General features: G+C 43.8%; 1 protein-coding gene across 2 annotated transcripts in view; it reads right to left on the bottom strand.

Moving 5' to 3' along the window:
* The window catches only part of cdc14ab (cell division cycle 14Ab), a 59831-nt gene that overhangs the window by 29017 nt on the left and 9473 nt on the right, over positions 1-21341 (bottom strand). For both annotated transcript variants that reach the window (XM_034179270.1, XM_034179271.1), the window contains exons 2-7: positions 20373-20463; positions 19515-19590; positions 14473-14565; positions 13225-13304; positions 6809-6875; positions 3653-3715 (exon numbers count right to left, since the gene is read on the bottom strand). In XM_034179270.1, coding sequence (XP_034035161.1) covers positions 3653-3715; positions 6809-6875; positions 13225-13304; positions 14473-14565; positions 19515-19590; positions 20373-20463 — 470 coding nt within the window. The remainder of the gene's footprint in view (positions 1-3652; positions 3716-6808; positions 6876-13224; positions 13305-14472; positions 14566-19514; positions 19591-20372; positions 20464-21341) is intronic.

The following is a 21341-nucleotide window of genomic DNA, read 5'->3' as shown; positions in this document are numbered from 1 at the left end:
TATCCTCAGTAAGATAGTCTACGAGCTGCCGTGACACCACTTTTTTCAGAATTTTAGAGCAAAATGAGAGATTTGATATCGGCCGATAGGTTTTCAATACACTAGGGTCAAGATTAGGTTTCTTAAGTAATGGTTTAATCACTGCAGATTTGAAACTAAATTAGGAACAGATCTAGATGTTAAAGAAAGATTAATAATTTCCAGCACAGTCGGCCCAAGAGTGGGCCACAGGTCCTTAAACAGTTTTGTTGGTATAGGATCAAATAAACAGGTTGTGCTTTTTGTTGATGTTACGAGTTTCATCAGCATGCCTAGTGAGATACTATCAAATTCTGTAAATCTAGGTAATACCTCAGTAGTGGCACCCACCTCAATAGCAGGGTGTAGTGGCTGGGTTAAGGCATTCTGGGATATGTTTAACCTAATGTCTTCTATTTTCTTCTCAAAGTAATACAGGAAATCTTGTGCTGTAAAAGGAGAGCGAACTACAGGTGGTTGTCCATGAGTAAGAGTTGCCACTGTGTCGAACAAGAACTTTGAGTTATGCTTGTTTTTGTTGATCAAATCAGAGTAATAGGTCCACTTTGTAGCCAGTAATACATGCTTATAGTCTAAGATAGCATCACGCCACGCAAGGTGGAATACTTCTAATTCTGAACTACGTCATTTCCGTTCTAGACCTCTGGCCTTATGCTTGAGGTCACGCAGATAATCATTGAACCAAGGTGACTGTGTTTGGGGTGTGTGGTTTTAATAAAGGTGGTGCAATCATGTCTAGTGTAGTTTTGAGCACTGAGTTTAAACTGTCCACAAGACATTCTAACTGACTGGGCATTTCCAATCGTGAAGCTAAGATATCAGGCAGTCTAGCTCAAGTTCAGTCATAGTTGAGGAGTTGATGTGTTGTTGTGATAAATAAGGTTGCTGTTCCACTAAACAAGGCAGCGAAACTGTAAACTTAATAAGTGAGTGATCAGAGACCACTGATGCAAGAGGCATGATGTCAATATTTGTGACAGCGATACCACATGCGAGAACCAATCCAGGGTATTTCCACTAATGTGAGTCAAACCCTGAATGCATTGCTGGAATTGTAATACATCCAGAATGTCCATAAATGATTTGCAGAGGGGATCAGAAGGCTTATTTATATGAATGTTGAAGTCAACAACAATCAGAATGTTATCTGCACTAGTCAACAAGATAGAGGTGAACGTACCAAATTCATCTAAGAATTCAGAGTATGGGCCAGGGGGCCTTTATACAGTGACAAAGTAATACGGTTGATTTTTGTTCTTGTAACCTTGACTGTATGTAGTATTGTGGGCAGAGTGGAGAATCAGATGCTCAAACAAATTATATTTATGACCCCCAACAGCTAGCAAATTAAAACCTAGATTTATAAATAAGAGCAACACCCCACTTTGCTTTGTATCACGAGGGACGTGACTAAATGTGTACGTCAGTGGGCAGGCCTCACTCAAGGGGAGGACAGCAGTAGGTTCAAGCCAGGTTTCACATAAACCAATCATATGTAAGTGGTGAGCCATAATTCAATTGTGAATCAACAGTGGTTTTGAGGACAGTGACCTTATGTTAATTAGACCCAGACTAAGGACCTCAGTGGAGTTGACAATTTGACTGTTGGGATACGGAGGTGGTTCAAGAGAAGTATATAAAAAATGCCTAACATTAGGTTTGGGTTTAAGAAATTCCACACTGCTTGTCATTAGCAGACACAAAATACTTGACATTGCAGGATCAATTTTAACATTGTCCGATGTAGTAATGGGTATTAAGTTTGCAAAGCATATCCCTCTATGCTTTCTATAGATATGTCTGAGGAAACAGGCCACAGTGTCAACTGGACAAATTTCCCCCCCGCCACATAAACTGCACTATCACCACAGTGGATTTTCTGCATCAATTTCCCCGCTAAGCTAATGGAGTCCACATAGGGGCTGAAACGATTAGTCGAGTAACTCAATAATTCAATTACAAAAAATGTTTGAGGCAAATTCTGTGCCTCAAAGCTTCGTTTAACATTGCTGTACATATGCCAGCCCTGTGGGTGGCGCTGTAATGTCCCCAGAAAAACAAACAGAAGAAGACTACAGCAAGCGCTAATCAAATTAGCACAAAAGCTACAGCTTTCCAACACGACAAACAGAGTGAAATAAAGCCTTTTAGGAAAAGGACGGTCCACGCTGATCATCTGAAATACCTTACTGTGCATTTAAAGCAAAGCAGTGTGTTTATTTTTTAAAAACAACACAGTTTCGTTCGCTGACCGCTCTACGCGCGGTGGCCAGCTGCTGCCTCTCTCTGCCCGTGTGAGCGGCTCAGCACTACCCTCACACAGCTCCGTCCCGGCCACAGACAGACAGTCTCTGGAAGAAGTCCACTCTTTCTTCTGTGTTTTGCTTAGACTCGCAATGAGTGTTTCGCTTTTTAATTTTCGCTTTTTGGGCAACAAACACAACGCTACACAAACACAGTAACTCAAATAAATAATAATAATAATAAAAAAACAGTGACTGCGAGGCTGCATGCGAGACCTCCAGCTGAAAATGAAATGCATTGGCTGAATCCCAGAGAGAGTGTTAAAAAGAAATTCATGCTGGTCACCCAGTCCACCACCTTAATGAATGAATAAATAAATAAATAATGGTTAAATTTACAAGGTGGGAAAACAAAAAGCCACAACCATCCCCATTTCAGCAAAATGTTAAGACTTTGGCCCGACTTTGGCTGAGCTCCTGACACCAGGAAAGATCCAAAACTTGATGTGAAAAATAACAAAGATGTGAAAAAATAATAATTACCGAGGAACACAGAAAGGGATACACTAAATCTGACAATCTCCATGATGACGCAGTGACACTGTGCCATTACTTAGGGAGAGCCCTGGACTGTTAATGTTTTAAAACGCAAAAGTACTTTTTATCCGATTACTCGATTAATCGCCAGAATAATCGATTACTAAGATAATCGATAGCCGCAGCTCTAGTCCACACCCACATTTGTCGTAAGCCTTGCAGGGTCTCCGTGAGCTGCTGTAAAGTCCTAATGTTACCCTCCCTGTAGAGCTTTATGTTTGCAGACAAGATGGAGGTGCCTTCCCCAGTACGATAAAGGCCGTCCAGCATCAGCAAGCCACGGCAGCCGCAAAAACGAAGGCCGCTTATCAATTAAACTAAAGCCTTGCCATCTACAAAACTGCAACAGCCACCTATTTAACAATGTCAGTCTGCTAAACGCCTCATCATTACCCCGGGAAGGGAGGGGACCAGAGACTATTATTAACTAATGAACTAATGTATCCAGTCCATAACTCAAAATGTCCCTCACACGTAACAAAAAGCAGTGGTTAATAGTTTTCAAATCTCATAAAATTTCACCCAATTTATTTTTACCCTTAAAGGAACCAAAAAAAAAAAAATGAAAAAACACCTTGAAAAAGTTGAAGCTTGTTTTTTGGGACCACCCTAATGCACATAAGTTTCACACCAGTACGCATTTAAACTGTCAACGAGGAGCAGAACTATCAGAACTGTAAGTAACCACAAGCTGTAAATAAGCTTTAGTGTCACTGTTGTGGAACAGTCATTGGGATTTCAAATGTTCATGTTCAGATCCGTTCAGATTTTACCTCATAGTGTTCATATTCATCCACGTCAAATGTCTCAAAGTCAAAGAATCCATGCTGCAGAGCCTGAAACAGAGTGTTAAGGAAAAGGTCACTGCTGCATTAAACATTAAATCTGGACTTTTCAAGGACAACATCAGAACCCCCCAGCGTTCAGATCGCTTGATGATCCCAACAACAGCGTGGTAAAGAGGTGTCATGTTATGCTCCTGGGCCTTCCTCCCAGATATCACACACTTCCTTCATACATGCCAGATGGAACCTATCCTGCGGGCTATGTTCTCGATGTGAAGTGCGCGCTGCATGCTTGGCACCACTCTCCATGGAAGACATTGGGGATTATTTTATTGCTTTTATGGGCAGGAGGGCTTTTGCTGCTTAGGTGCTGCCCTGACCTACCGGAAAATTGGCAAGACGGCTGCTACCATAACCACAACCCCACACTTGTCCGTCATGATTAATGAGGTGGGCAAGGCGGTACAATCTCAGATTGCGTTAACTCTTGAACTTAAACGCAAATTGGAAATCATCTCAGAGCAAATGTCTGCCTTGCAAAGGAACTGATGGTGGAGACCAGTGAATATTCACAATTGGATCTGGACAGTTGAAGAGAGGGCGTATTGGAACTCTGTGCTTCTCTGCTTAACCAAAACATGGCAGCCTTATCAGCTACCGAAGGTTAAAATGCCCCGTTTGTTTTCCTCCAGAAAGATTTCAATGGCCTTGGTGAAGCATCTGGCTCCTTTTCATTTGCCCTCCCCTACAGTCTGCGGTCGTCAAGGCCACTCCAGACTCTATGCAGACACGGACAGAGACTGATATGAACTCATCTGCACACATGACGCACGTACCCTCCCTACCCCCCACCCCTACCCCCTCCCTTGTGTTTCTGACCCCCCCACCCCAACCCCACCCCCACCCCACCCCCTGCTCTGTCACTTCCCCTCCGAGATCGACTGAGTGATGGAGATGCTGCTGCAGCCCCAACTCACTCATTGCCTCAATTCAGATGACGTACTATTCAAACATAAGCGTACATAAACAAATCAAATGTATATGTGCAGTTGTTTTAATTCTGATGTGTGCCATTATTACGTTCAACTACGAATAATTGTGGATTAATTGCTGTATTTTTGTTTGAGGTAATTGGGTGGTGAAGATGAATTGCCCTTTAGGGATCAATGAAGTTGTTTGAATCTTGAATCAGACCACAGCCTGAAGGACTCACAGGGCATGGTGGTCTAGGGTTTGAGGGGCTGGGCTTCCTTGCCCACAGTATTTCATTCCATAGTCAACACAAGGTCCAGGGTACAAAGCGTGCTTACTCACAAACCCTGTGTACGGCCATCTCCACGCTAATGTTCAGATTGCATCAAAAGTGAAATGATTGTGGAAATGTGTTGCGTCACGCACAAATCCTGGCTGGCGTACGCACGTTTCTACAGTTATTGTTCCTCTGCCGAAATGTAGAGATGATGCTGGGAACCATTAATAGTGTGAAAACATGAAGCCATCAGAGTGATGTGCACATCAGAGACGCACTGATGAACAATTAACACACCCACGTGTTTGTAGTTATTTGGATGGCGCCATACCATACGCACAGTGATGCGTAAAATGGCACCACTTGCAAATGGTGCAATCTGACGTGAATGTGTATTCAGGGAACACAAGGATTTACTTCCAAATGAAGATAATTGGCTCATAAACCAATTTTGATTACTAAGGCTGCTGTTACTGGAGCTGCGCAGAACTGTGGCCGACCCAGAGCGCAACACGGCGAGGGGCCAGGGGCTGTCTGTGCCCAGACAGAGGCATTCCAGTGTGAGCTGGCCGATCGGTCAGGAGTGTGCCAGTCAACTCTGAGCTGAGCCACCAGTCAGTGTGGAACACAATCATCCGAATGTCATCAGGTACATCGCATTCCAACATTAAAGTGCATTTCAGAGCCACAGCCAGTTTCCTGAATGTAATCGGAGCTACTGACTGCACACATTTTACTATAAAGGCACCGTCACATGATGCATTTGTTTTTGTTCATAGGAAACAATTTCATTCCATCAATGTTCAAATCGTGTGTAGTGCAAATGCACATCAGGATGCAGGATGCAAGGTGTGCAGTGTGTGTATGTGTGTGTGTGTGTGTGGGGGGGGGGAGATGTTAAATAATTGGTTAAATAATTGATCTGTGTAATTGTTCCTAACGAAAACCAGAGCGCAGACACATTTAGTCATGTGCACATTCAAATATGTTTTTTTTTTTTTAATTATTATTAAAATGTTTTCTTTTTCTTCATGGTGGAACGAGAGATGAGCTTAACGAGCCCCCGACTGTGTTCAGTATTTGTCAGTGAGAATGTGTGTCCATTGTTAATGTCACACACTGTCAGCCGCCGTGCACCTAATATAATCTTTACTTCAGTGTGTGTGTGCAGCTCAGTTCAGCATCTACACACACAAACGTATTTATTAATTTCTGTTTACATGAGAGAGAGCTGAACGGTGATCAAACCACAGCTTTCGTTGTTTCTGCACGTTGTCTCTGAAAGTTTTAATTTTTACACACAACAACACAGACGATGGTGGGCGTCAAACACAACACTCCACACTTATGGTGCTGTCAACGCGACACAACCAGATTATTTGAATACATTTGCAGATTCAGAAGGAGGTGTGGCCAGGGAGGAGTTTGGTGCATGTGCACGTGTGCTAAATTCCATGTTCACTGGGCTGTACAAACTGAACGTGCGTGGATTCATGTCTACGTACACTTTCATACATCTGAATATATTTGTGCTTACGCCTGACGCAGGGCTTTGAAGTCCGCCACGTCTTTGTACACAAGGCCTCTGGGGTGGAGGCTCTCAGAATCCAGCACGTGGATGATATTCCTCCTACTTTTCTGTCCCTGTAGAAATCTCTGTGGTTGGAAAAGGTGTTTTTCTTGGCATGTTTCAGTGTTTTTGTATGTCAACTGCTCAATTTATGGAAAAATGAAACGGCAGCAAATCAGTGCTGCAAACTGTCTATGTAACTTTTACTATAGTGATATATACAGAGTTGCAGCTCTGCCTCCACAATAACCCCGCCCTGCCTATCCTAAACAGTGTGAGATCTTACAGAATTGTCACTGAACTGATGACTGGTTGATCAGCTCACCTTTCCAATTCCCTGCAGACAGTCCAGCACGGTGAGGCTGTAGGTGCAACTCCCAAAAGAGGCGTCCCTGCAGAGACAGACAGAGCTGAAAACTCAATGATGAGTCACAGAAACATACAGACCTTCATGCATCTATAGACACACAAAAAAAATGTCCATTTAGTGTTTTAGCACATGAACCACATGTAGTTCTAATCCCACCATAAAGATTGTGGGATTCGAAAAACACAGATGGAAGACTGAGACAGAGTCAGAGAGGTGATCTGGAAATGGTCTGGACGTGAAGACAGAAGGGACACGGACTACACAGGGAGAAGGATGCTGAGGATGACGGTGGTAGTAGATTGTGATTTAATGCAGTATTAGCATCTGTGGCTATTTCAGGAAAAAAGCCTGTCAAGGCAAAGAAAAGATGAGAGCAAAGAATAAATTACGAGATTAAAAAATAAAAACGCTAAATAAGAAGCAGCAGCTTAATTGTCATTGTACAAGAAATACAACAAAATTCCATTTGGCAGCGTCTTTTTTGCAGCTACAATGTCACAGCATAGAGAAAATAATAATTTAATAAAGGTAGACATAAGTAATAAGTGTTCGAATTTGTATAATATAATATATATCTATAGATATATATTATATTTCTCATGATCCAGCCCTTTAGGGCCAGTTTGTTATAGTTCTGGACCCTTTTCTGTTTCCATGCATCCTGAGCCTTCCTGTGTTTACTCATGTCTCGTTATGGTCATGCTTCAATTATGATTGGTTTTTGTTTCATTTATTCTCTGTATCTTTTTCTTTTGCCACATACAGTAGTGTTCAGAATATAAGTAGTGCTATGTGACTAAAAAGATTAATCCAGGTTTTGAGTATACGAGGGCTGTCAATAAAGTAACGGTCCTTTTTATTTTTTTCAAAAACTATATGGATTTCATTCATATGTTTTTACGTCAGACATGCTTGAACCCTCGTGCGCATGCGTGAGTTTTTCCACGCCTGTCGGTGACGTCATTCGCCTGTGAGCACTCCTTGTGGGAGGAGTCGTCCAGCCCCTCGTCGGAATTCCTTTGTCTGAGAAGTTGCTGAGAGACTGGCGCTTTGTTTGATCAAAATTTTTTCTAAACCTGTGAGACACATCGAAGTGGACACTTTTCGAAAAATTAAGCTGGTTTTCAGTGAAAATTTTAACGGCTGATGAGAGATTTTGAGGTGATACTGTCGCTTTAAGGACTTTTCACGGTGCGAGACGTCGCGCAACGCTCTCAGGCGGCGTCATCAGCCTGTTCAAGCTGAAAACCTCCACATTTCAGGCTCTATTGATCCAGGACGTCGTGAGAGAACAGAGAAGTTTCAGAAGAAGTCGGTTTCAGCATTTTATCCGGATATTCCACTGTTAAAGGAGATTTTTTTAATGAAAGACGTGCGGACGGATCCGCGCGTCGGGACACAGCCGACGCGGTGCGGCGGCACAGGAAAAACACCTCCGTCTTGATAACCATTTGTAAAATCCGGGCGGCTTTTGATGGCTTTCAGTGGAGTGAGTATATGAGAAATTGCTTAACAGGCAGGACATGTTCCAACTTGTCCTTAAGGCTTTCAACAGAGGTGTTTTTCCTGTGGCGGAGCGTCCCTCTGCAAAAGGGAATATATATTAAAAAAATCTCCTTTAACAGTGGAATATCCGGATAAAATGCTGAAACCGACTTCTTCTGAAACTTCTCTGTTCTCTCACGACGTCCTGGATCAATAGAGCCTGAAATGTGGAGGTTTTCAGCTTGAACAGGCTGATGACGGCGCCTGAGAGCGCTGCGCGACGTCTCGCACCGTGAAAAGTCCTTAAAGCGACAGAATCACCTCAAAATCTCTCATCAGCCGTTAAAATTTTCACTGAAAACCAGCTTAATTTTTCTAACCGTGTCCACTTCGATGTGTCTCACAGGTTTAGAAAAAATTTTGATCAAACAACGCGCCAGTCTCTCAGCAACTTCTCAGACAAAGGAATTCCGACGAGGGGCTGGACAACTCCTCCCACAAGGAGTGCTCACAGGCGAATGACGTCACCGACAGGCGTGGAAAAACTCACGCATGCGCACGAGGGTTCAAGCATGTCTGACATAAAAACATATGAATGAAATCCATATAGTTTTTGAAAAAAATAAAAAGGACCGTTACTTTATTGACAGCCCACGTATTTCTTATTGTTACATGGGAAAAGGTACCAGTAGATTCAGTAGATTCTCACAAATCCAACAAGACCAAGCATTCATGATATGCACACTCTTAAGGCTATGAAACTGGGCTATTAGTAAAAAAAAAAAAGTAGAAAAGGGGGTGTTCACAATAATAGCAGCATCTGCTGTTGACGCTACAAACTCAAAACTATTATGTTCAAACTGCTTTTTTATCAATCCTGTGAATCACTAAACTAGTATTTAGTTGTATAACCACAGTTTTTCATGATTTCTTCACATCTGCGAGGCATTAATTTTGTTGGTTTGGAACCAAGATTTTGCTGGTTTATTAGTGTGCTTGGGGTCATTGTCTTGTTGAAACACCCATTTCAAGGGCATGTCCTCTTCAGCATAAGGCAACATGACCTCTTCAAGTATTCTGACATATCCAAACTGATCCATGATACCTGGTATGCGATATATAGGCCCAACACCATAGTAGGAGAAACATGCCCATATCATGATGCTTGCACCACCACGCATGACCATCACCATGGGGAGGTGATGGTCTAGTGGTTAAGGTGTTGGGCTTGAGACCAGAAGATCCTGGGTTCAAATCCCCACCTGACTGGAAAATCACTAAGGGCAAGGTCTTTAATCCCCTATTGCTCAAGGTGTGTAGTGAGCGCCCTTGATTGGCAGCACCTTGACATCGGGGGGCGTTGGTGAATGTGAAGGCATAATTGTAAACGCGCTTTGAGCATCTGATGCAGATGGCAAAAGCGCTATATAAATCGCAGTCCCTTTACCATGCTTCACTGTCTTCACTGGAACTGTGGGCTTGAATTCAGAGTTTGGGGGTCGTCTTTCACAAACTGTCTGCGGACCCTTGGACCCAAAAAAAGACAATTTTACTCTCATCAGTCCACAAATATTCCTCCATTTCTCTTTATAGGCCAGTTGATGTGTTCTTTGGCAAATTGTAACCTCTTCTGCACTCTTTTATTAACAGAGGGACTTTGTGGGGGATTCTTGTAATAAATTAGCTTCACACAGGCGTCTTCCAACTGTCAGATAGACAGATTACATAGATTAGATAGATAGATAAATACTTTATTGATCCCAAGGGAAATTGTGCATTGTCCGTGCTCCAAGGATAGATAGAATTAAAAGATACAATAAAATGGAAGGAACAAAGCCCACCACAAAAATAAATAAATAATAACTAAAAACTAGTCGCTAAAGCACATTCTCCCTCCTGCTCCTCCCAGCAGAGGCCTCGTTAAACAGCCTGATTGCACGCGGCACAAATGAGTTCCTCAGTCTCTCTGTAGAACATCTCAATGAGAGAAATCTCGAGCTTACTGAGCTTCTCTGGATGGAGAAGACAGAGTTCAGAGGGTGACTCTCATTAGACAGGATGGCATGGGTCTTTGTGAGTGTTCTCTGCTCCACCACTGTCTTCCACAGAGTCCAAGCCCAGACCCACTACAGAACTGGCCCTCTTAATGAGCCGGTTCAGTCGATGAATGTCCTTCTTAAAAGCACTGCCCCCCCCAACACACTGCAGCATAAAAAGAACACTGGACACAATAGCCACATAAAACAGGTGCACTAACTTAGGGCAGGACTCTGAACGAGGCCAGCCTTCTGAGGAAAATACATTCTGCTCTGGCCCTTCTTATAAACAGCATCCATGTTGGCTGCCCAGCTCAGCTTATTGTCCAGATGTAGTCCCAGGTACTTATACATGGAGACCACCTCCACCTCCACTCCACCGATGTTAATGGGCTGCAGAGATGGTGGCGCCCGGCAAAAGTCCAACACCATCTCCTTTGTTTTAGTGTTGTTCAGCTGGAGCTTATTCAGCCGGCACCACTGCACAAAGTCCTTCACCAGGCCTCTGTACTCCCTCTCGTCCCCCTCCCGAATACATGCCACAATTGCAGTGTCATCTGAGAACTTCTGCATGTGACATGTATTGGAGTTGTAACGAAAGTCCGTGGTGTAAAGGGTGAAGAGGAGAGGAGAGAGCACTGTGCCCTGAGGTGCTCCAGTACTGCAAGTCAGAGTTGAAGACCTGCAGTCCCCCACCTGGACAAACTGTGGCCTATAGGTAAGGTAGTCTGAGATCCAGCTCACTAAATGAGGGTCCACAGCCATGATGTTGAGTTTATCCTGGAGAAGGCTGGGGTAGATGGTATTAAAAGCACTGGAGAAGTAAAAAAATAGCATTCTCACAGTGCATCCCCCCCCATCCAGGTACTTAAGAGCACGGTGTAGGAGATAGAGGACCGCATCCTCAACACCCACCCTCTCCCGGTAGGCAAGAGGATTCCTCACTGCCTGCACCTGGGGCTGCATGAACTGCAGAACCAGTCACTCCAATGTTTTCATCACGTGTGATGTGAGAGCGACTGGCCTGTAGTCACTGAGCTCCCGAGGGCGACTGATCTTGGGAACTGGCACAATACAGGATGTTTTCCATAGTAAGGGAACCTTCTCCAGCCGCATACTCAGGTTGAAGACCCGTTGCAGCGGTTCTCCCAGCTCCACAGCACAGGCCTTCAAGAGCCTCGGACAAACCAAGTCAGGTCCCGCAGCCTTCCTAGGGTGGAGACGTCACAGTGCTGTAGTCACCTGGTTTGTGGTAATGGAGGGGTGAGTTGAGGTGGGGACTAGTGAGGGAAAGAGGCACATAGGGGAGAGGCAGGACAGGGGTGGTCTGGGGAGCTGACAGTAGACTGTGGGGGGTTGGTCGGGGGTGAGCTGAACCGATTAAAAAAGGTGTTCTGCTCCTCAGCTCTCTGGATGCCCATGCAACCAAGATTGCCCTTACTGCCACAGCCAGTGATGGTTTTCATTCCTCTCCAGACCTCCCACGTTTTTATTAGATAGCGTCCTCTCCAGCTTTTTACCGTACTCCTCTTTAGCCTGCTTTAAACAAAGTTTGAGCTTGTAGATAAACAGCCTATAATTTTTTGCACCTGCGTATAAGTTTTCCCCTCTCCAATCAACTTTTTAATCAAACTACGCTGTTCTTCTGAACAATGTCTTGAACGTCCCATTTTCCTCAGGCTTTCAAAGAGAAAAGCATGTTCAACAGGTGCTGGCTTCATCCTTAAATAGGGACACCTGATTCACACCTGTTTGTTCCACAAAACTGACGAACTCACTGACTGAATGCCACACTACTATTATTGTGAACACCCCCTTTTCTACTTTTTTTTACTAATAGCCCAATTTCATAGCCTTAAGAGTGTGCATATCATGAATGCTTGGTCTTGTTGGATTTGTGAGAATCTACTGAATCTACTGGTACCTTGTTTCCCATGTAACAATAAGAAATATACTCAAAACCTGGATTAATCTTTTTAGTCACATAGCACTACTATTATTCTGAACACTACTGTATTTAGTTTTGCTTTATCGTTTAGCTTTCACTCTTGACCCCTTAAGTTCCTTTAGTCTTAGTTTAGTTCTGTTTATCACACTTACTGTATTGGCTTTAGTCACAGGTTTTGTTATTTATCTATAACATTTTCTGTTTATCAATTGTTTTCTCTACTGTATTTTACTATTATATACTATTCTGTAGTCACCAGTTGTGGTTATTCTGTTTGATTTTGTTTTTTTTGTTACTTTTCATACTTTTGCCATTGTTCACTTCCGTTCTAGTTTTGTCCAGCCGGTTTGTGTTATTGATCTTTAGTTCATCACTTGCTTATTTTGCTCATCTCATTTGTGATTTCACTTATGCTATAATGTCGGGTTTTGTTTTCAGTTCTCATGTAGTCTTTTGTTTATACTTTATTATACTTTGGTCCACTTTTAGTTCTCATGTTCATGCTCTGTCCTGGTCCAGTTCATACTTGCGTTGGATTCTGTCTTCGGGTTTTGAATCACATGTTCTCACTCCCCATAACTGCACCTGCTGTTGTCTCTTTGTCTCTCACTTTGTTTCAGTCTGCTCTGTGTTTTCAGCCACTTCCGCTCTTGCACCTGCTCACGTGTCTTTCGTCACACATCGTAAAGTGTAAGCACGCAGTCTGGGCGGGGCCCCATGTGCACCAATCAGCAGCCTCATCAATAATTAGGAACTTAGTAGTTTGGTTACTGAGACCATCTGCTCTCATCAGCTGAACAATCACCAACATCTGAACCAGGATCAGCTGCCCCTCAGCACAGCGCCACAGCTGGGAGTACTGCAGTAATACACAGTAATACTGCAGTCCTGAGCAGACTGACCTGAAAGGCAGATAGGAGGCATTGGAACCAGAGATCAGCGCTCTGTAGGCTTCTTCTGGAGTTTTCTTCAGGTAGATCACCTGAGGGGGGAAACAAACCAGTTAGGCTAATTGCATGTATTAGAGACGAGTCACCCGGCGCTGATCAGCTTACTCTCGGTATCCACGGTGGTCAGCAGGCTACCAGGTCTGCTTCCGCTGGACACAATCAACTTTTCCTTCTGCTTCACTGGCACCATGAAATATTCAGCAGCCAACAGACTGAGTTCTGTGCGTATGCCCACGGGCCGGATCGCCAGTACCGGATCAGGTCTACGTGTTCCAGAGTCGGAGCCACGTCTGCACTCTGAACCAGGACTAAATGCCGCTTAACCAGACAACACAGACACCACGTGTCACCAACATTTTGAAGAGAGCATCACGCTCAGCGAAGACTGGAACCAAGAACCTGCAGATGGTGGGTTCTGTTCCACACATTCAGACTGACCTCAGGTCCACCATTTAAACTACACATGAGGATTATTAGAGCCAGTCAGGGAGGACGTCATGAGGTCAAAGGTCAGAGGTGTTTGGTGATGCTGATGTCTTTGAAAGAATTTTATTTATTCGGCACATAGATGAACAACAATAAAGACAAGAACAAAACACACAAAAAGAACAACGGTCCAGAGAACCCGTGTGGCCGAAAGGGTGAAGGCAGAAGCAAAGCTCTTTACAGGAGAGTGAAGGTCCAGGTCTTCAGGGTCCTGGTGCTTCCCGTCTTCCTGTCTGGTTGTCAGACTCGGACTCTAAGCAGTGACCTGAAGAGAGGACTGGATGTCTTTGGTCCCAGGTCTCTGTGGACAATCTTTGTTGGAATGACTTTGTGTCCAATGAACAGTTACTTCATGAGACTCAGATGAGGAGGATCAGTGATGCTGTGAGGGAACATCAGACACCACACTGAGTCCATGTGGGGAGCTTCTCTGAACGTGATCCAGGAAGATGGGACAGTTGTCTTCCTGGGAGGCTGTTAGCGGTGTAAGGGATGCAGCCTCACGTGCTCAGATGGGAGAGAGACAGAGCCATGTTACGTCTCAAATACATCATCAGTTTTATGCTAATAAACCAAATCATCCGATCTTTCACGTGTGAAAACAGACACACATCTGTCCGACATTCTGTCCACCTGACCTGAGGGTCATCTGGTCGACACAGACAGACACAATGTACCCAACAGGAGCGCTGCATGAAGCATTTACAGACTCACAGCGTAGCTGCCAATCAGCACAGCGGCATTTGACCTCTTCCTCTGGTCGAAGCTGGTGTAGTGAATGATCCTCTTCTGGGTCAAAGCGAAGGACTGCAGACAAAAACAAGAAGAAAACAAAAGTCACATGACTGTGTTACATGTCCTGAACACGTTTTGACATTAGCTCAGGTCAGCTCGGTCTGGGGGCAGGTGCTGTGGGCGTGTCCCTGATCTTCATCCATCCTGACCACAGAGATGTTCCTCAGTGTCAGTGACCCTCCTCAGGTGGGTTTCGGACACAGTCTCCATTACAGCCTGTCAAGAATACAGTCATTGATGTTTTGGCAAAAGAAGACGGTTTTGTGATGGTTGCAAAAGCCCTGTGGCACAACATGGTGGCAGGGGACGTATGTGGCACGAATTTATAAGACTGTGTTCCTCCTCTCAGAAACTCACATGACTGTGGCACACACGTCATGAAACAGTTTTTTCCTCACACATTACCGCAACTGTCACCAACACATGAACCTCTGTGGCTAAAAACAGTTGCTGCACTTTAGAGTCGCAGGAATCAGGGTCACCTTTTCTGCTCATGAAAGAACTGTCCAGTACGACTCACTTTCACCAACAGGACGAGCTGTCGTTAGCCTCAGACGCCGACAATATGTGCTAAAGTTAGCCTCGCATGCCTACAGGATGAGTTAACATTAGCCTCACATGCTAAGAGGATGAACTAACACCGAGACTGCATCTGCTGTAGACTATTTAGCAAGAGTTGATCACCAGTGTCCTCAGGTGAGGACTGGACGTCTTTGGTACCAGGTCTCTGTGAAGGATCTTTGGGTCCTGCTGGAGCAACTTTGTGTTCAATGAATGGTTACTTAGTGAGACCAAGATGAGAAGGATGACTGACACTGTGAGGGAACATCAGACACCACATTTAGTCCATGTGGGGAGTTTCTCTGGACATGATCCAGGACACAGGTGTCTCAGTTTTGAGGATCCCAGAGACTGGAGAAGGTTAAAGACACGCCCACGTTTCACCTGGGTGCAGCAGGTAAGATGGTTCTTTGGTGAGGTGTCCAGCAGTATGAATCCTTTCCATGAGGACTGGGTGTAAATTTTAAGCCCAAGTGTGGATTTGGATAACAGAACATGTCCTGACCAGGTCCAAAAAGCTAAAAACAAGATCTGAGGGTTTTGAGAGTGAACCAGTTTGACACATCATGTCCTTGTTTAAGTCAGATTTTTTTTATTCACAGCTGGAACACAACATCAGGTTGTAGGTTTGTGTTCCATGGTCATAAATCTGAACAGCTCCACTTGAATGGCAACATGCAACACGTGTGACGGCGTCCATTAACATTCCAGCCTGCAGACCAGCTCAGCAGGTTGGACCAGCAGGTCTCTCTGTCCTACACAGCCACTGAGTCAATCTCTAGTACACGTTAGCATTTTCTGGAATGCGGAGCTTCCCCCCCCCCCCCCCCCGCCCCCCAAACAAAACATTTCTGTCAAAGTCCAAAGCATAAAAACTTTATATAATCACTGACACTGAAAGGAGGTCATATGATCAAATGCACGTTTTTTCCTTCAGTTCTTCCTTGGATTACACCCAAACTGGTGGAGCACGGGCCACGGGGAACCTTCCTCAACTGAGGTGCAGATTCAGATAAACGAGGAAGTCTTGACATTAAAGATCACCACTGGACTTTGATGTTGACTGCTGTAATCCTGTAAATACATCAAAAGTCAACCTTCAGGATCACAAATTTAGGAATCAAATGTCATCAATAAGGTCAGGATCAGAGGCCCAGTGACGTGAGTGTCCCTTGGAGGGGGGGAAAAAAAAAACCCTGATTTTTGGCGTCACGGCGTCAGGGTTGCAGCACCCAGGATGGGGTCTGGGGGACGTCCCCCAGGAAACCTTTGAAATACTACATGCGATCAATAAACTAAATGAGAGCTCTTTGTCAGTCCCATTTTCTTGCTCATTTTAGTCATAAAAAGCAGATTTCCTCATATTGTCAAGATGACAGAACTGTAACACACAGAGTGGATTAGAACACGGTGTTACTAATATTTAATAAAAGCACAGATTCCCGTTGGACTCTTACTGTTCTCTCTCTACAGCTGACTTCAGAAAGTTGTGCTTTTAGCACAAATAATTTTAAATAAACTTTAATTCAAGTAAAAGCTGCACCTCCTCTTCGTTAAGTCACCAATATAACCTTTAGTTCTCAGAACACTGATTTGGGTTTAAATCAGATTCTTATTCACTTCTGTAAGTGTTTTTTCCATCCAGTGCCGACATCAGCGTTTCTGGGAAACTCACAACTTCAGTGTCGCACAAAACGACACGCAAATATTTTTTACATCAATGTCTGTCTTTTGGAGTGTGTTAAATATTGATCACATTTTAATTCACATGAATATTTCACATCCATGTAACAGAAGAAACCATAAAATGCAGATTTAGCAGGTTAACACGTTTCCATGGAGACAGTTTGAAGTCAATTCATCCCAAAGACAGAGTTTGATTTGTGTGAAGTAACTCGAATAACATCAACTGACAACGACTTCCTTCAAAAACACGACATAATAAGATCAAAGACTTACTGGGAGTGTTAACTTTTATGTCTAAATGATGCTATAAAAATGTTGGGTCGCTGTGTGGACAAGCGGCGGCTCGTTACATTTATCAGGACGTGAAAATCTGAGACATAATGTCCACTGTGATGTCTCAGAGACATTTCCAATCAATTTTACAGATACGAACATCATTAAATCAGACGTGTGCCAGGAAAACTAAATTAACAAAATGGTCGCAGTAGAAGTAAAAACACAGATTTCTAGGAATTCCTGCAAAACTCCCATCATTGGAGGTCAGTGAGCAGGATCAAAGGTCACCATTCAAAAATCAAAGGTCAGTGAGCAGATCAAAAGGTTAACATTTAGGATCAAAGGTGAGTGAGCATGATCAAAGGTCTGTGACCAGGATCAAAAGGTGAGCATTTAGGGTCAAAGTACAGTGATCAGGATCATAGGTCAGTGATCTGGGTCAAAGCAACCATTGGAGATTCCATGATTATCTATCTGTAGCTGTACGATGCTTCAAATACCAATAATCAGCATCTGATGGAAAAGCACTAGATGGGTTTTGGAGTGGGTACTATGGGGCCTGGGCAGAGGCATTCACTCAAATCAATGTCCTACTAGTGATAAAAAAAAGACCCTGGACTATATTCCAACACTACAGTGAGTATCTGCAGTGCTTCTTGACAGTTTATGTTGGTTTTGGTTGATTGGGGTGCTCTGTGGGACGTCCTCAATACTCACAGGATTCCCAGTGACACCTATCTTGTGTTTTTAGTCTGTCCTACTATGTGTGGACTACAGTCTCAGGCAAACCTTCGACCTGGGATTACAAAGTAGACAGAGTTGAATGAGTTGCTGGACATCATACCCAGTGTCCACAGAGGTACTCTGACTGCTACGCAGAGACGAGGCAGGGATGAGCAGAGTCTCAGACGTCTTCCCAATGAATTCTGGCATTCCTCAGGGGTGTAGTCTGGCTCCCAAGGGCTGGGTGTTGGATTGGGTCTTTGAGTCCAGCGGCTTCAGTCCCTGTGCTGGTAAGGAAGGCTTTACTGACCTTGGTTTGGTAGATGGTGTGACCTTGGTGGACTCGGTGGACACACTGACTGCAGCATTTCAAAAGATGAGAAATGAATCAGTGTCTGGGTTTGTGACTGTCAGCAGACATTCATCCCCACATGCAGAGCAGGGATGGAAGTCCAACACCATCACCTGTGGGTCCGGCCTGTGGTTCTCTTCACATGAAGATGATGTCTGGCAGTCTCTTTGATGTGTCTGTCTGTGGGTTACCCACAAGACGCTCAAGTGTACTGAGACTTCAGGGACCCTCTGCATGTGCTGCTGTCAGGAGTCTGCTACCATGACGACGTCAGCCAAATCGACACATGGAGATGCAGAGGGCGGTCGGAGGACCCGGTCCTTTAGACATGCAGTCATCACCTTAGGTCACTGGTTAGAGTCCAAGTTGCACAACCAGACAGTAAGCACCAGGACCCTAAAGACCTGGATGTTTGTTCTCCTTCAGTGAACGTCCAACATGTTCACCACACAGAGACACTTCTGACGGACAAGTCCAGGAAGTCAGTGAAAGCCCGGATCTTAGTCTGGATCCAGGACCATCACAAACCCAGACAGTGACTCCTCACTCAGCTTCTCCTCAATCAGGTTTTCTGATTCAACAAAGATCACAGCATCATCATCTGTGAGTTCAATGTCACCAAGCCTTTCCTCGCCAACAACAGCACCCAAGTCACTGATTTCCACAACCCAAACCACCGTCCAGTCCAACACCCAGTCAGGCAGCCAGGCTTCCGTCAGTCTGCCCCCCTGGGCAGCTGTGGCCTCACAAGTAGTTCACCACCACCACCACCACCACCACCACCACCACCGTGTGAATGTGCAAGTGAATGAATAATAATGTAACTTGTAAGCACACTGATAATAATGCGCTTTGTAAATCCAAGTCATTATTATTATTATCATCATTATTATTTATTTGACCAAAAACCAACACAGGCTACATAGAAGCACTGCTGCCAAACACTAACAACATCCACAAGGATATGAAACATTTTCCAATTAACTGAATACTGCTAAAATTCAGCACACTGAAAAAATCCATTTTAATCTGGAATAAATATTGCTACATTATGGAAAAAGAGGCATTAGGAGATCCAAGTTTTGATTTAAAATGTGTAAAATGGGAATGTTTTGTGAGTCCAATAAACTTCACACGGTCATGAGTTTCCTTCTCATGTTTTCATGTTTCTGGAAAACTTTAATAATAAGATAAAAATGACTGACTTTCTTTAAATGAACATGATGTTGAGTATTTAAACACTCTGGTTTTCTGTTTTTGTTTGACGTGCTGTTGCCTGGCAGCATTTTGTGAGGCCGGATGCTGCTGATGTCATCACAGCATTCTGGACGTTCCTGCTGGGGGCGTGTCAGCAGAAACTCACCTTGAGCTTCTTGTTGAGTTTGCAGCAGTATCGGTAGAGCATGGCCAAGTTCAGCGGCCCAAAATCTGCATAGAAACTGAAACAGGCACAGAACATCAGCGTCAACGATGACATAACAGCCGGCCGCGGCATCTCAAAAATGATCAAACATCAGGTTTGATAAACTGATGACATAATTTCTGAGCCCATTTTCTCTGTTTGTCTTTGTCTCATTGAGGACTGATCCGGGCCTCAGGCTCTGAGCCATCAACATGCTAAGCTAGGACTGCGCCTGCTGACAGCTAGCACAGCTACGAGTCAGATTAATTAACTACGTTTAAAAGTATCCAAGATGGTCGTCAGTGTCAGGTTTGACCTCGCCTAGACATACAAGAAATAACTCAGACAGAGAGTTGAGATGTCTTTAGTGAGCTTTGCAAAGGAGAGAAACAGCAGAGGCTGACAGCTTCGTGCAGTTTCTCTAACTGTGTCATCCTGGCGAGGCCCTTTTATTGTGTAAAGAAAACAAAAGATAAGAGTGGCTACAAGAGTCCATGGTTGCAACATGTGCTATTAGTCATGTGCAGGTACATTTGCAAAGGTACAGAGTGAGCGATTTTGTTGAAGCTTGCTAAAAAACTATAAACAGACTGCAGCTGTGAATATCTGACAGAAACAGTTTGCAGATTTTAAGATACAGAAAGAACAATTTAAAATGAGCAGACGTAATAGATGATAATAAATGATAAACATGTTTTTACAGTATAATTTATCTAACAGTCAGTACAGCGGATAAGTTATTACAACGAACTAACGTAACCACCGCTGGTGACCTGAGGGAAAGATGAATGCAGCGTGAGGTCAGCAGTGTGAACACACCTTTCGTAGACAAACTCGTCATCGGTGCAGAAGTAGTGAGTGTTTGCCGTACTTTTGGGTTTGCTGCGTAATGTGGCAAAGTACAGACGCTCTGCAAGAGAGACAGAGAATGTTAATCAAATTGTAACTAAAGATCAGTTTCACACTGCACTGAAGCTGAACTCAGACCAGGGCAGTTATGTATTGTGACCATCTGGTGGCGCTAATAATCAACTCCACCATGGATGCTCTCTTCAATTTCAGCTCGACTCAGGCTCTCACGGATTCAGAACTGTTTGAGGAGTGGGTCTGGCAAACTACTGGCTGAACCTCTAAAAATGATTTTTAAGGAGAAGCTGTTCCAGAGGAACCTCAGGGATCACCTGCCCTCAAATGATCATCTTCATTATAATTATTATAATAATTGATCAACGTATTGATTTATTCTGCCTAACAGAAACCTGGTTACAGCAGGATGAATATGTTAGTTTAAATGAGTCAACACCCCCGAGTCACACTAACTGTCAGAATGCTCGTAGCACGGGCCGTGGCAGAGGATTAGCAGCAATCTTCCATTCCAGCTTATTAATTAATCAAAAACCTAGACTGAGCTTTAATTCATTTGAAAGCTTGTCTCTTAGTCTTGTCCATCCAAATTGGAAGTCCCAAAAACCAGTTTTATTTGTTATTATCTATCATCCACCTGGTCGTTACTGTGAGTTTCTCTGTGAATTTTCAGACCTTTTGTCTGACTTAGTGCTTAGCTCAGATAAGATAATTATAGTGGGCGATTTTAATATCCACACAGATGCTGAGAATGACAGCCTCAACACTGCATTTAATCTATTATTAGACTCTATCGGCTTTGCTCAAAAAGTAAATGAGTCCACCCACCACTTTAATCATATCTTAGATCTTGTTCTGACTTATGGTATGGAAATAGAAGACTTAACAGTATTCCCTGAAAACTCCCTTCTGTCTGATCATTTT

The sequence above is a fragment of the Thalassophryne amazonica genome, chromosome 10 (genome assembly GCF_902500255.1).
Source record: "Thalassophryne amazonica chromosome 10, fThaAma1.1, whole genome shotgun sequence".
Classification (NCBI taxonomy): domain Eukaryota; kingdom Metazoa; phylum Chordata; class Actinopteri; order Batrachoidiformes; family Batrachoididae; genus Thalassophryne; species Thalassophryne amazonica.
This window is presented reverse-complemented; position numbering and strand designations above follow the sequence as displayed.